The sequence below is a fragment of the Paramisgurnus dabryanus genome, chromosome 5, assembly GCF_030506205.2.
Source record: "Paramisgurnus dabryanus chromosome 5, PD_genome_1.1, whole genome shotgun sequence".
Classification (NCBI taxonomy): domain Eukaryota; kingdom Metazoa; phylum Chordata; class Actinopteri; order Cypriniformes; family Cobitidae; genus Paramisgurnus; species Paramisgurnus dabryanus.
The window spans coordinates 44,960,113-44,976,430 of record NC_133341.1 but is presented as its reverse complement, the minus strand read 5'-3'; the positions used below and the strand labels follow the sequence as shown (position 1 = coordinate 44,976,430).

Genomic DNA, 16,318 nt, shown 5'->3' with positions numbered 1-16,318 from the left:
GACTACAACGCGGGTTTGCTTATCACATACATGAATGCACAGCAGCACAGAAACGCTTTTAAATATGAAAGGTAATAAACACTAAGGTAATAAAAACAATACAGTTCATTGTGTAAGGTCTTTATACACCACTGATAATATAGTTATGTATATAATATTGCATTTCTGTCAAGAGATCCTCCTACACAATGCACTTTTAAAATATGTGGTTGTGCAGCCTACCGATAACATTACAGAGATCAACAGTTTAAATGCCCGTCTACGGTACAGCAACTTACCGTGCACAAGTGACCTGGGTAGTCGGGTCATCCAGTGAGACTCTGATTATATAGAGGAGGCATGTTAAGAGCTTCAGGGAAAGGTTGAAGAGGCGGATTCTGAGACCTGCAAAAGTGAAGGGTCATAACGTAGAAAGGTCAGAAGGAAATGCATTAGATATAACTCGGTAGCCGGGCGAACCTGTAAACGTTTAATCACGAATACATAAGGAGTCATCCCCCTGCTGTTACAATGATTTAGTATATGAAAGACCATGCAAGGCTTTTTCATGTACACACACAGTGATATTGAGATCTATAAAAATCATTTTTCTTTGTTGGTGTAAATTGTATGAAGGGTCAAATGTTTTACTTACTTGACCTTTGGTTTTTGATGAAGAACAGCTTCAATCTCTCCTTAAATGTGTTTTCATTGACATAAAATTCCACCTGCACCCTGAAAAAAGATTTAACAAAGTTTTATACAATTATTGAAGCTCTGTTCAGCTGTAAAAATATAATACAAAAGATATTTAAATCCACACTTAAATAAATGCACAAGATAAAAGATTTCCAAGCAGAACCTGCAAACACATATACATACAGTAGTGGCCAAAAAGTCATTCAAAGTGCTTTACACAGAAATGAGAAAACAATATATAAAGAAAATGTAAAAATAAGAGATACACGATAAAATGACGATTAAAAACAAAGATACATGAGAATTTAAAATAACAATTAAAAGAAAATAAATGTGATTATAATAAAAACAGTTTAAAATGTTAAAAAGAATAAAACAGGAGTAAAAGTGACTTGAATTACTGTAAAGATAGTTCACTTCAAACTGAAAAACTCCGCCACCATCCACCCATCCCCACGCCGCTCCAAACCCGCACACATCCCCCATCTCCGACAAACACAAAGGAAGACACCCCGAGAAATGACGGCAAACACACAGTAGCATACGACCATAGATCTCCATAAGAGGAAAAAAATATTTTGTAAGTATTTGAATAAATGACTAAGAAAATATTTCTTAATAACAGATAAAATGTGAGCTTCATAATATGACCCCTTTAAGCCACATTACTTAAAGGGGTCATATTATGATTTTTTTTAATATATAAAAATAAGTCTGGTGTTCCCAGAGTGCGTGTGTGAATTTTTATCTAAAAAAACCCCCCCATAGATAATTAATTATAGTATGTTAAAATTGCCACTTTGTGGCACAAAATGTGCCGTTTTTGGGTGTGTCCTTTAAAATGCAAAGAGCGGATGAAATGCAAACACGGATCGCATTGATGGTGGTTTGTTGCAAGTGAAACTCAATTGTGCTGTCAATTATCTTTTCTCTCTTTCTTTCTCTCTGCACTAAATGGGAGTGCCGTGGTTGGATAGTGCAGATTAAGGGGAGGTATTATTGTAACTGGCCTTGTATCTACCTCATAAAACAGGCAAAATCTCAACGAAAAATCTGAATTTTTTACATGCTTGCATAGAATGGTTTACCAAAGCAAAGTTACTGGGTTTTCTAGGTTGATAGAAGCAATTGATACCAAATTATAACAATTAAATATGGAAAAAAGTCAGCTATGGTCCCTTTAAATTATGGTTTTCCTTCTTGACAAATTATTTTGTCCAAAATATACCATACAAGTTTAATGTTTTGTCCATTTTGAACAATACACCTCATATTTTGATGGTTTAATCTAATTTTAAGGTGCAAATATTGTACACGTGTGTTCACACTTTTGGCCACTATAAGAGTTAACCCTTTAGAACCTGAAACAAATTTAGTTTTTACACATTATTATTATTATTTATACGAATAATATAATTTTGTATTATTATTATTATAATACTGTTTGTTGTGAGTTTGTAAATAGACAATAAATAGACAAAAATAAAATAAAAACTGAAAAATTTTGACTGTTTATATTTAGAAATAATAATAAAAAAGTATTACCGCAATAAACCACATTTTCACAAAAATCCCAATTTGTCTACTTTCAGGAGCAATTTTTGATATAGCGCAAATGGTTGAAAAGTTATAGTAAAATGAATCAAAGAGGACATGAAAAGTGCTATAATTGGGTTAAAAAGTGCTTTTACAAACCAAAAAATATGAAAAAGATCAGCCCAGTAACTTTGTTTTGGTCAAACCATTCTCTGCAGGCATGTGCAAAAATAGGTCAATGAAATATGGCTCCCCTTGTGATGTCAGAAGGGGATCTTATTATAATAATACCGCCCCTGAATCTGCACCACGGCACTGTCATTTAGTGCAGAGATTAGCTCATTTGCATTTCAAAGGACCCCCAAAAACGACACATTTATGCTCACACCTACAAAGTGGCAATTTTTACATGCTATAATAAATTATCGTATTTTAAACTAGAACTTTACATACGTACTCTGTGGATTTATTTTACATCTTAAAAAAGTCTTGTGAAATGTCCCCTACAAAGCTTGGTAGAATGTATCCAGTTTAATAGGGTTTTGTAATATTACATGAATACCGTAGATACTAATCATGTACACTCCTTTTCGTAATATCAGCATCCCATCAATTCAGTGAGATATGAACCCTACAAGAGTCTCAGTCAGCAATCATAATGTGTGTGATGGTCGTTCACCGGTCCACTGCAATCTAAAACATCTTCACAGCTCAAATCATTGGTGCGAAAAGCATGTTGAACTTTAAGCAGCTGATCTGACTTCAGTCTTATAATCTTCTTTAAACCCCTGATCGAGCGTTTCAAATCTATCAGGACATCTGACAGAAAACATTAGCAACGCTGACGCCTCGTATAAATCCTCAATAGACCTTGGTTTCTTCAATCTGTGAATAAATGTTTCACTTAGTGCCATTTCTGGTTCTATTTTTTATAGACATACTGCAACATTCAACACAGTTTTACCACAGGTTTTTAATAGGCTGTATATTTTAAATGTTACCTTATAAGATGTTTTATTTTTACTTTTGAAATAAAACCCGGACCAAGTTTCCTGAGATTTAACCTTGTTTCTCATTATTCCAGTAATGCTCATATCAAGGTAATAAAACATATTAGGTCATAACATGAATAATACATGACTTTCACAGCATTATTTCCTTTAAACACTAAAATAATTGGTGTGCATATTGACTCCGGGAGTCATTATCAGCCGTTTGCTTGCTACAGACATCATACTTATGACCGGCCAGAGCATCCCAAAGGCCTTTACATTTTTGTAGTGCATGACATAATGTACATCGCAGGCTGCAATTATAAACCCCCATATCCAACGGAGAGAAAAAGAGATGCTATTGTTTCTTGCATCACTTGCCCTGTCTCCATGGTGATGGCATTAAAATAAGCAGTGGCGACACATGTACAGTGAATGCTCACAGGGCCGAGGGCTGTTTTGTCAAAGGCAATCATATAATGTCGAAGGTACCGGAGAGCTGCTTGTCTGGGGTATTAGGTGAAACCGAACAAGTAAAAGTTTAGTACAGGACTGAATAGCAAAGCAAAAGCAAACACACACACACATCCCTCAAAACTTCGTCCGCAAGCCTCCGCAGTGTCAGATTGAGTTCCTGTGCCTGACTGTCAAACTGTTTCTCGCATTAGACAAGGCTGAAATGATGATTGCAGGGAAATCCATTAGATTGTGCCAACGTCAAACAATAGAGCCGGTCAATAATAGCTGAGCCAAAAATTCTTAGTCTCTCCGCAAAAATCCTTATGCTTTGATTTGAGCAGCATCACCCACATACTGTAGCTATCCAACAGACAGATACCGTGTGTCTCTATATATAGTGTATGGAGCATAAATTTAGAAGGCATAAATTTACTGCCTGTGTGCCCATCACAGCGCCCACTTCAGCGAAAAAAAAAAACATTTGAAAGAAGTTGAAAAGAAGACTTGCCGTGTGTATGGAGCTGGAGTTTTCAGCACTAGTGTAAAAAACATTGCATTTGTATTTTTTCTGCACTAATCCTTCGAGGTTGATTATATAATTGTGCAATTTAATTCACGGTGTTCTTTTGGTACCTTTGTGAGAATTTATAGTCAGCCTTGACAAAGATTCTACTCCAATTTAGCTGTTGGATAAAGCTCATCCCTCTAAAAGGCTTGATAATCATAAAAGGTAATCTCAGTTCAAGCAATACAATAATATAACCTAATATTTTCTTAGTAGTATGGGAGCAAATGTGAGACTTCTTGAACCAACACAGGTCAAAGAGGGTTCATGATAATAGAAGACATCCATCTAAACATTATCTGATCACTTGGTTGAGCACACAGTTGGGTACTAAGATAGCTTGATCATACAAATCCCAGGACCCTGTTAGGCACAGTGGGAGATATAGGGGTCATTTGTAGTATTAGTCTTAATTCACATTTAAAGGGATACTTCATTAGCATTAGGGGTGGGAAAACAGGTTGGAAACTATAAAGTGTTAAGACTGACTTTGCTGAGGGTTCACTCCAACTCCGATGAACCCAGAGTGCTTCATGTACTTTGCTACTGCTTCAATTGAATAAACGACTTTTTGATTGAGACCTTCAACGTCATCATTATTTCTTACACCCTTTCAGTATGTTTTGTTCTGTTGTGGTTAAATTACACAGTGGGTACAATAACACAGAATGATATTTACAGACGTAACAGACTCATTTGAACAATATACAGGTTTTGCACATGCAAAAAAACAGACGCAGAAAATTCTACTAAATGAATAGTTACACCATGTATCGATATAAATAAGTTTAAAGTACGAATCAATTTTTTTTACAAACTAAACATATCTATGTCTGCAAAAACTAATTAATAATTGCGTTTCTCCATTTTTTATTTAAGCAAAATAATGAAATCGGTGTTGTTTTACCACTGATACACAGATTATAATCAATTATGAAAATAGTTGTTAACAGTGGCGGCTAGTCAATGGGGGCACTGGGACGCGCCCCTTAAAGTTGGCCAGAGAAGAAAGCTACTTTAACATGTTACCAAAAAGTTAAATATATAGTGCAAATTAATACAAAATAAAATAATTTAGTTGTATTATTTCACTTTTACACATATTAATATTTATAAAAAAAATTATTTGGTTGTGTGTGTGTGTCACACCCAAAGCAAGTGTGTATGTAGGTTAGTAAACTTGAGGCTGGGCTCTAATTGGCTTGTTTCAGATCCACCTTGGGGCGCAGCACTGTGCGCCCCAAACCATCCCTCTGTTGTTATTAGTGAATCAGTATAGATTTTTATGTTTTTTCAGAGTCTCATAAACGCATTGCAGATTGTCATGTAACTGATAGTTACAGTACTGATCAGTGGAAGCAAACAAAATATCTCAAGATAAAAGAAAATACAATTTTATCTTTACAAAATTGACATGTTACAAGGCGTTAAGTTAAAGAATAAATAAAGGATTAAGGAGCTTGGATCAGCAAGAGTCACGTGTTCGCGGTCGAGCTTACACGTGTGCTTTTCCACCACTTTTTATGTCCAACAGAGCTGGCTAAATGGATGCTATGTAAGTCATGCCTTTTATTGTTTCCCCTGTTTGCGAGAGCTCAGCTTGGTCGACTTTGTTGATCGAGTTTAAAAGAGCACCCACTGGAATGCCACTGTGTTTAAGATAACTTCGAGAACCATGCTCTTTTTAAAAGTGACCAAAAAAGCTAAAATTTTAGCACCAGCTGCAACTGGTTGTTAACGAATGTCATTATCGATTAGTTTACCTGTGACATCACATGCTCCTGCACCACCGGCGTTTTGGACAGCGAATGCAAGTACGCTTCATACAGCGCAAAGTCTCTTTATTCATAAACCCTTTTAACGCATATGCAAAAGGTGCGTATTTTGACATGATACACATAGGTTCACAAGATGCACGTACACATATTTTGACATGACGAGCCCCACACATGACACTCCGAAGACATATTTTAAATTTGCGTCCCTCGAAAGAGTTACCGGCCGCCACTGCCAGCAAGGAGTTGCTAAATTATAAGAATAAAGTTGAAATAACTTTAAAACTTTCAGTTGGGGCAGCAGCAGACACGTGAAGACGTGAAGACAGTAAAATAGCTGGATGATTGATTGACAGGACGATTACAGAGGCAAAAGCCCAAGAGAAAGCTTGTTAATAACAGTTAAATTTCTTCCTTTAAGAGTTTTACTTTGTTTTGTTTTTGTTGGGTTTCATGAAAAGTAGTAATGAACCTCAAACTAAACATCCGTTTAGACAATCCAGGTCTTTTCAAACTAGTTTTGTTACAATGCAGGTATATGACTGTCGTGTCATCCGCCTTATCTGTTTGTTAATAATAAATAATATTAATGCTCGACAAGTTGAAGATCAAAGTTTATTTTTCATTGGGAAAATTTCCTCACCAAAACATAAGTTTGGCTAATTCTATATTTTGACTATTAAATATGTTTTACTACTTAAAAACTGAACAAACGTTTTTATATAAGGCTTAAAATATCAAATGAAAGATTATTGCATTTTTTAAGTAATTAAATACCCTGATTTAGGGCTTTATTTAGTTATAATAAATGAAAACTTGACATTGAATAGATTAGGTTCTAGTCAGATTAATTGGAAAAATAATCGTATAATTAATCGATTTTCAAAATAATCATTAGTCGCAGCCCTAAATGTATTGTTTTACTAATTTGAATCAGAAGACATATGTATAACCCACTTGAGTTTGGATTTTACATATCAATGACATCAATAATGCCAAACACAACTGATGCTCCAGTGTCTCATAACAGACCACACTGTGCAGTTTTGATATGCAGAACTGCAAATAATGTTTGAAAAAGGGAAAAGGAAAATTACAGAGGTCTGGAACATCACGAGCATCAATTACAAATTATTTATTCAGCAATCTCTTACCTCTTAATTATTTGAAATGTCAAAAAAAAAAACATTCAATTTGTCTCTAATCTTAAACCTGACACAGACAAAAGGACATCCATGTCTCACTGCTTCAAGTGTGACATTTAAAGGCTAAAGAAGAACAAAATGTACAAATGTGCATTTGCAGCTCACTCCTGGCCAGACCCCCTTTGTCTCAATTACAACCTATACACCCAACGCAGATCACTGCAGTCTGGCTAACATGTTACCTAAAGACCTTCCATATCTTCTGCATTTAAAACTTCCCAAACCAATCTTTAACAGTACAGTATGTCCAGTCAATGATGATGCTTGCCCTCTCTGAACAAACACCAAAACATACTCATATACAGCAAGGCAAAGCTTTAGCTTTTCACATCCACCTGATAAAATTAAACTAATACAACTCCAGATTTCTCCCAACTCAAGACTTGCCTCATTCAGGTTCAATTCATTTCGCTTAATTTTATAAGCAGGATACTGCATTGAAGTGTAGGTCATTCTAGTCATGAAATACATTTTAGATTAACAGAGATTGCCTGTGTGCATCTCATGTTCCCTGAAAATAATAATTTGACAAATGAATGACTAAAAATATAAACCATGGTGCTTGTTGATACATCGCAATTTCCGCAATGATGTAAATGTGCATACCGCAATATGCATATAGCAATTGTTTGCAATAAACAAATGATTTTAATAATTTAGAGTGTTATGAATTTTATACGCATTCAATCTTAACAGTCTTTTCAGTTCAGAGACGGCTGGATAGATGCCACAAGCTTCCAAAGACTTACTGTGCATTGGTGGAATCCATACTGTACTCCTCTGTGTACCTGGATGGATCAGGACAGGGTTGACATATAAATAGGAGAGAGAATCTTCAATATAGGACACATGCGAATTACATTCATGCAGAACCATGCAGGAAAAGATTGACTACAGACCTTTTGACAAGCTGTTAATGTACAGCTTTGTCAAATGTCCGTCAGTGATAAAAACACTGCATTTCAGTCACGGTGTGTTTAGCTTGTGACATTCAGCAAACTACAATACTACAGTTGGCAAGGAAAGAGACCTGGATCTACAAATTGGATGCAAACCACAGGAGGTTGGGAACGGTCATAGGCACAGGGATGCCTCTGTGTGGCCACAGTTAACATACTGTAACAACAAATGTTCATGGTTCATGATGTGGACCACATGAAGGTTGGGTGATGATGTTAAAGATCAAATGGTTTCTTTTATTTATCTTTGTGTCTGTCTGTCTGTCTGTCTGTCTATTTCGATATAGAACAATATGTATTCCTAGAGGAATGGCCTGAGGTTTTAAGAATTGAATATTCTCTCTGAATTTATAAGGTTGTGAATGGATTACGTTATGTATTCTCTTTGTATATAGTAGAGATACAGCTGAACATCAAGGCTGTCAGGAGTAGGCAAAGTCTCAGGACAAACAATATGGTGTATCAGATCAATTTCGCTGGAAAAATATATATAGATGTCCGTATCCTGGAATAAGTCCAGAACCCGAAAGAATGCTGTGTTTATAAGTTCCCGAATTTTCTTTCTTATTCATCACCAAGGTTTAACTTTTTTGCTCACCAGCCAAAGTGGCTATTTGTTTTCTAAAGTTACTAGCCACACAGCATTTTTACTGGCCACAATTTTGTTGCTGGTAAAATACATTTTATATGAGCATGTGCACGCAATTTATATCTCGTCAATCACTTCCATGCAATTTTTTTATCTTTCCCGAAGTGTGTGTGCGCTCAGACTGCGTCCTCTTGTGCATTGGCAAATCCAACAGCTCCCACGCGCTCTCTGGAAGGTGGCGCATTGGTCCGCAACGCTCCGCTGATCGTGCATGCGTCTCAACAAACGGTCTCTGTACGTTGCGCTGGGTGCAGAGTACTCATGGGAGTTGTAGTTTCCCAGTGTCGCATTGCACATTGTTTATCATTTCGCATAACTTTTAAGAAAACTACAATTACAAATTTAAATTTAACTCTTTCACCGCCAGCATTTTTAAAAAAAGTTGCCAGCCAGCGCCAGCGTTTTTCATGATTTTCACCAAAGTTTAATGCCTTCTAGAAAATGTTCTTCTTTAAATATATAAACATACAATATACCAAATGAAAGAACAGACCCTCTGCTTTCAAACAAAAAAAACCGTTTCATCCTACCTTTAGTGGTTCTTTTGTAATCAGCTTTTGAATATGGGTAGGTTTTTGCAAAAACACCATATTTTGAGCAAAAAGCAGAGACAATTCCATTTTTATGACGGATTTTTCATAGAGATCCCATTCAGAGCGATCTTTAAAACAGACACGGACATGCAGCAGCTTGCCATAGGGCAATACTTCCGGTTTTAAAAAGTTGCGGAAGGGCGCCACCTGGTGGATAATAGCGGTATTGCGGAAAGACGGAACATCTCGTCATTGGCGGGGAAGCGTTTTCTCTTAATTGACGAGATATCTCGTCAATGGCGGGGAAAGAGTTAACCTGCCAAAGGGGCCAGAGGGATTGGCTGTCTTACCCGCCACAGCCGAAAACTACCTGCATTTGGCGGGTTGGCGGGTGTTAATGTCAAGCCCTGTTCATCACCTTAAAAAAATGTATGGCCATTATTTTACAATTATGTATTTGCATACTTAAAGGAGAAGTGAATCAAAGAATAAATTTTAACTTGATTTTTTGTTATATTAGAGGTCATCGTACTTAAACGAACATCCTGCAAGTTTCAGAACTGAAAATGTCCTCCTTGCTGAAATTTAACAGTTTTGGCACCAAGCCCACGTGTCACTTGCTTTGATGGATAATTTAGAGATAGTGTTTTTTCTCAACTGTTTTGTCCTAATTTCTTACTACACACACAAATAGTGACATTTACAAGATTTTTTAGAAAACGGCTCTGTGAGAAGGGCTTTAATAGAACAGTTGCGCCATTTTACGTTAAACTTTAGAAAGATGTGCATCGTTTATCTCAATATCTTGCTAGCTTCGCTTTTCCTCAGGCTGGTTTACATGGAAACAGTGAGTGCGTTTACATGCACAGTATTACACCGATTATGCTTAATAAACTGATACGGGTCATGTAAACGCGTTTAACGGGTTTCCTTTATCGGGGAAAGCCCATAAACGGCGTAAGCAAAAACCGATCGGCACAGGTAGTTTTTTGCTCATTACGCCGATTTCACGTGGCATGTAAACACCTTAACCGGCTTTCTCACGGTTTTGTCCATGTGCGCATGTCTCCGCGTGGGAGAGATAAACGTCAGACGCAGAAGTAAGCGCAAAGTAACGCATAAAAGTCTCCGCTCGACTAAAGCAGTTGGCAGAGAAAATGTTAAAATAAAAGCTCATGTTTAGTGCTGCCGCGAATAGTCGACGTAGTCGACGTAATCGACGATGAAAATTTGTCGACGGCAATTTTTTTAGTCGAGGAGTCGCATATTTATTTTTTTCCGTCTCAAACGGCCCACTGTAATTCGGTCTCATGTCTCAAATGGCTCAATGTAATTCACCTCCACACCAGTCTGTGCGCTGTGCGCGCCCTGCTGGTTAATCTGCTACGCTATCATCTTTCTTCCCTCTCCCCTGCCTTCACTGCTTTAATTTTGAAAAATTGGCGGTGGCAGGTGAGTCTATGGAATTATGAGTCGGAAAGCTTCCGAAGTATGAAAGTATTTTAAGCCAAGTTGTGATAAAAGAGTGGTCTGTTACACCGTGCCAAACGTCGCTGGCTTATCACGGGAGCACAACGACAATGCACGAGCATCTCAAACGAAAACACTCGGGAGTTATTGACGATACACCCACAGAGAATAGGACAACGTAAGTAACTGTTATTCACCTTATTTTTCACGACAACAAGGGCGGCGCCATTTCGCTCATTTTGTCAACGTTCTTCCGGCCGCATAGACGATGAGCAGCTGAGGCAGAGACTGAAGGCGACGTGTTAAGCTTAAAAAGCTCACTCGAGCGCCTTTATGTTTCTTTCTTATCAATTTTAAGCCAACTGAGGAACACCCTTATCCCAAGTATTGGTTCGACTACGATGTTCCGGTAACTTTAAACCACGCCTGGTGTTGAAAAGGTGGCCAGTTTCAGGTAAGCTATCTTAGCTAACTTTGTGCTCGTTCGCCTAAAGTTAGATTTGTGATGTCCGTTCTACAAATAAACTTAAGATCAGTAACGTTAGTTTATAAAATGCAACTATTTGAAGGGTTTTAATTGTCCACCTATATTTTTATATTTACGATAGTACAACAGTATATTATGGTACATTGCATTCTTACAGTAGCCCATGTGATTCCTACAAGTTACTGAGATTTCAGAGGCTAGAATGTCAGTTCATTTCTCATTCAGATATTGATAATGACCTATTAAACAACGTATTATTTAACACTGAAGTTAAAGGTTGTGTGTATAATGTTTCTGTCTCTTTTTAATGCATCTCTCTCTCACACACTGTTCTGTTTAAGTATGGGTGCCATTTATATATTAATTCTCATGATGCAAGTTTATTTTAAATACTAACATAAAATTGTTTATGGTTATATTGTTTTCACAGATGCATTGATGTTTAGTGATGCAGTGGACAACTGTGAGGATGATACAATCAACATGTTCCTAAACTGTGATGCAGAAACACAATGGGAGCATCTATCCGTCTCTGACCACAACTACACTTTAAAATCACAACTCAACCTGAAGCAACCTACATCTGATATGGGAAAACAATGGTGCAGTTTCCCTGACAGGGCTTATGCTGGTCCCAGGCTAAAATGCATATTTGAGCTACAATAATTTAAAAACACCTTTTACTGACATACCTCAACATATATTAGTGCCATTGTTTTGTCACAAGATGCGCACCAGTCTTGTTTTTTGTAGGATTTGTTTGTAAAAACTAAAATGTCCTAATATAATTAAATCCTAGTCCTGTAAACCCTGTCCGAGAAACCGCTTCAATGCTTCTGCTTCAATGTGTTGAGCTGGCACAAATGTACATATCTCTACTGAGAAACAACCATCTTTGGTTCAGCTTTACACAGGGTTGATATTGCATCCATTACACAGTCGCCAAGCACTTTACCAGTACATACACCAACAGCTTCCAGATATACGCTTGGGATCAGCTCCTGATGACTCCGATAAAGCTGTGTCTTAATTTATTGCAGGGTGGTCTTGCTTTACCTGTTGTAAAGTTACATTAAACCTTCATATGTGATCAGATGTCATGGAGTGATATTAAACATTTACAGTGTGATCAGATGTTGTGCATTTATATTAAACCTTTACAATGTGATCAGATGTTGTGCAGTTATATTAAACATTTACTATGTGATCAGATGTAACCTGCCATGCAGTTATATAAACCTTTACAATGTGATCAGATGTTGTGCATTTATATTAAATCTTTACAATGTGATCAGATGTTGTGCATTTATATTAAATCTTTACAATGTGATCAGCTGTTACCTGTCATGCAGTTATATTAAACATTTACTATGTGATCAGATGTAACCTGCCATGCAGTTATGAAAACCTTTACAGTGTGATCAGTTATTATCTGTAAGGAATTTCTTAAACCATATGTGAGCTTTAGAGATTCCACTTAAAAGGATTTTAGTCTCATGATTTGAAGGAATAAGTGTTGGCAAGTTTGCAAATGAATTCTATCATGGTACCACATAAAAACGAAATAGTTATTGGACTGGCTAAGGTGCACATTTGCTATAAAAAAGACGAAATCACTGTGTAAATATTGGTAGACATACTTTTAATAATTTTTAATGCTGCTCCATCAACTCCTGACAGGACGAGGTAATTAAATATGCCAGGTTACTTGCCGTGGCCGCTTCATATCGTCTAACCACGAGACGATTGATGGGACAATATAAGACTATCCAATCGTCGTATGAAGTTTTAACCGTGCTCCTAATTTAGAACATTTACAGCAGTAGCGATATTTGTCATTTCACTAAAGTTATAGTGAACTACAAACAATCTTCTAACCACCAAACTAACCACCGAATGCACTGTGCCATATTAGCAGCGGAAGTCGGTTGACAAAATGCGGAAGAGCGAAGAATTAAAAAGGGGCGTGGCGGAATAAGGTGAATATGATTATTAATGAAATGGCGAGCTAGTCAGTACTGTTTTATTAACTCTTTTGAGAAGTACAATGACTCTGTCTTTGGATGTTAAAGGCTATGTTTGCTCGTGATTCCGCCACGGAATCAACACTGGACGCAACAAATAGATTTTTCATGATTCCCATTTACATTTTTATTTTACTATTTTAAACGGCTCAATTCATTGTTGCGCGTCTCTCTCTCTCTCTCTCTCTCTCTCTCTCTCTCTCTCTCTCTCTCTCTCTCTCTCTCTCTCTCTCTCTCTCTCTCTCTCTCTCTCTCTCTCTCTCTCTCTCTCTCTGCGCATGTGTGTGTGTAGTGGGGCGAGCGGAGCGTGCTGGTTAGATTGAGCGTAGGATTTCAAGGTTGTTTTCTGGAAGTATTTTCTAATTTTTCCCTCTCTGGATTAGAATCAATAGTTTTAACAGTAACTGGTTATTAAGCACGGTTAGGCTCGCGGCTGTGTGTCGCGAGCCGCGTGCCGATATGGCCTCAGTCATGTCTCTGCGTAATGGGTGCAGGTGTGTGCCTGAACTTGGCGTCAGTGTTGAAGATGTACTCGTGGTGGTGGGGGAAATTGTCGGATATGACAATATTCTCTCAGCATCACGGATGAATAAAGCTGTTGTCGTGTTTTTAACATCAGAGCAGTTAGTAAGCCAAGTAACTGAAAATGGTTTGTGGATTAAGGAAACGTTTGTGCCCGTGACTCCTCTATCGGCTCCGTCGACTAAAGTCACTATTTCAAACGTACCGCCTTTTGTATCAAATGATACTATCGTTAAAGAATTAACTCGATATGGCAAGATCGCAAGCCCTGTCAGAAACATCCCTTTAGGATGTAAAAGTACGGATCTTAAACACGTTATGTCGTTCAGGCGACAAGTACTAATGTTCCTGACTTCATCAGAACGCACATTGGAGATTTCGTTTCGTGTAAATCACGGAGATGATTCGTATATGGTGTACGCAAGTACCGATAATTTGAGGTGCTTTGAATGCGGACATATAGGCCATAAACGCTTTTCGTGCCCCAATAAGAAAGTGAATGATGAACAACAATTGCCTGCCAACATAACTGAAAGCGGACCATCTCATCATAACGACACTATTGATGCTGTGGAGAATACAGTAACACAAAAAAAACAAGCAACAAAGAAGCAAAGCAAAAGGTCTTTAGAGGAAGTCTACGGGCACAACGAGGTGAGTGAAAGCGATGCTGGTGTGGATGATGAGACTGACAGTAGAGACCAGGCTGGATGTAGTGTTGCTATGCATACAAATGATATAGTTGATGATGGTAATGAAAATGAGACTGTAACTCAAACTGATGTACAAACAGGAGAGCAATACTCAGTAGATGATTTAGATGGACTGTCTCAATGTACTGAGGATAGCATGAGAGATGATGGGCAGTGGTCTGAAGGGTCAGAGATGTCTAAAGTGGTGACAGAAGATTTGTATAGTGTGGCTCAAATTAATGCTTTTTTAGATGAGACCAAAGGTAAAACTACAGAAGTGAGAGAATTTTTCCCAGATTTGGATAAATTTATCTCCTCTGTTACATGGGCAAGAAAAAGTTGCAGCTATGACGAATTATCACAGCAGAAACGTTTTAGACTGAAGAAGCATTTAACTGATATACGGAAAATATGTAAAACTGGAAAAGGGAAAGCGAAGAAAGGAAAATTTAATTAATAATAATGGGCAATACACTTTTCTTCTTGATTGTTCTTTTTCTCCTCTCTTTTCCCCTTATGGAAACCTTACATGTGGGATCTCTAAATGTTAATGGGATGAGGGATAGGAGAAAGGCTGACACGATTCTAGAATTTATCAGGTTGAAAAACCTTGATGTGATTTTCCTACAAGAAACTCACAGTGACGTAAATAATGAAGTTGACTTGAAAATGTGGTGGAGGAATGAATGTGTTTACTCACACGGGACTAATTTAAGTGCAGGAACTGCAATTCTATTTTCCCCAGCCACAAAAGCTAAAGTTCTTTATAAAAAAGAAATTGAACCAGGAAGATGTTTAGCAGTTAAGGTCGATTTAAATGGGGTTTTATTTGTGTTTGTGAACATATATGCACCTAATATAGGGGCTGACAGAATACACATTTTTAATAAGCTGAATGTATTTTTAAGACAACAACAAGAAAGTGAGTTAATATTTCTAGGTGGGGACTGGAACTGTACACTTAACTCCGTACTGGATAGAAACGGAGAAGAACCCCATTTTCAGTCACCCACTGTACTAGCAAATGTTATAAAAACTTTTAATTTTACTGACATATGGAGAGAAAACAATCCCTTGGTAAAACAATACACTTGGGTAAAGGTTCATGATGGAATTATTTCAGCAGCACGCCTTGACAGATTGTATTTATCAAAAAATATGAAAAGTAGAGTTGTACATACAGCTATTGTCCCTACACCTTTTACTGATCACAAACTAATCACTGTCGATTGTAATATGACTGTTAAGAAAAAAAGAAGTGCGTACTGGCACTTTAATGTTAAACTATTGCAAGACAAGGATTTCTGTGATTCTTTTAAACATTTGTGGGAAACTTGGAAAATTGAGAAAGAAAGATATGATAACATTACCCTTTGGTGGGAAGTTGGGAAAGTTCACATAAGAGAATTCTGTATGCAGTATACATCTTACTCAAATGTGTGTTTGAAACGGACTTTAGCATGTCTTGAAAGAGAAATCATTGAGATTGAAAAGAACATGATGGGAGATCCTTCTGTGAATACACATGAGTGGACTGAAAAAAGACTGAAATTGAGCTCGGTTTTAAACGAAAAAGTCAAAAGAACTCTGGTGAGAAATAGATTTTTATCACTAAAAGATATGGACGGTCCCACTTCTTTTTTTTTCAACTTGGAACGCAAGAATGAACAAGTGAATCAAATGTTTAGTCTGAAAAACAACAATGGACAATGCACATCTGATCCTATGGAAATGCGAAGATTAGCTGTGGACTTTTACTCCCATTTATATTC

The 16,318-nt window shown here is 37.2% G+C and overlaps 1 protein-coding gene and 1 long non-coding RNA gene across 7 annotated transcripts in view; one reads left to right on the top strand and one right to left on the bottom strand.

The window, feature by feature from the left end:
• The window catches only part of kcnt1b (potassium sodium-activated channel subfamily T member 1b), a 129,753-nt gene that overhangs the window by 60,976 nt on the left and 52,459 nt on the right, over nucleotides 1-16,318 (bottom strand). For 5 of the 6 annotated variants that reach the window (XR_012336726.1, XM_065284340.1, XM_065284334.2 and 2 more), the window contains 2 exons: nucleotides 635-714; nucleotides 279-384 (listed from right to left, as the gene is read on the bottom strand). Coding sequence is in view for 5 of the 6 variants with exons in the window: in XM_065284340.1 (XP_065140412.1) it covers nucleotides 279-384; nucleotides 635-714 (186 nt within the window). In the remaining variant the exon portion in view is untranslated. Of the gene's footprint in view, nucleotides 1-278; nucleotides 385-634; nucleotides 715-7,959; nucleotides 7,999-16,318 lie in introns of all 6 variants that reach the window. The other variant, XM_065284335.2, reaches the window with a different exon arrangement.
• Nucleotides 11,012-12,599, top strand: LOC135774333 (uncharacterized). Its single transcript, XR_010543673.1, has 2 exons — nucleotides 11,012-11,275; nucleotides 11,739-12,599. It is a non-coding gene; the product is annotated as an uncharacterized lncRNA (long non-coding RNA).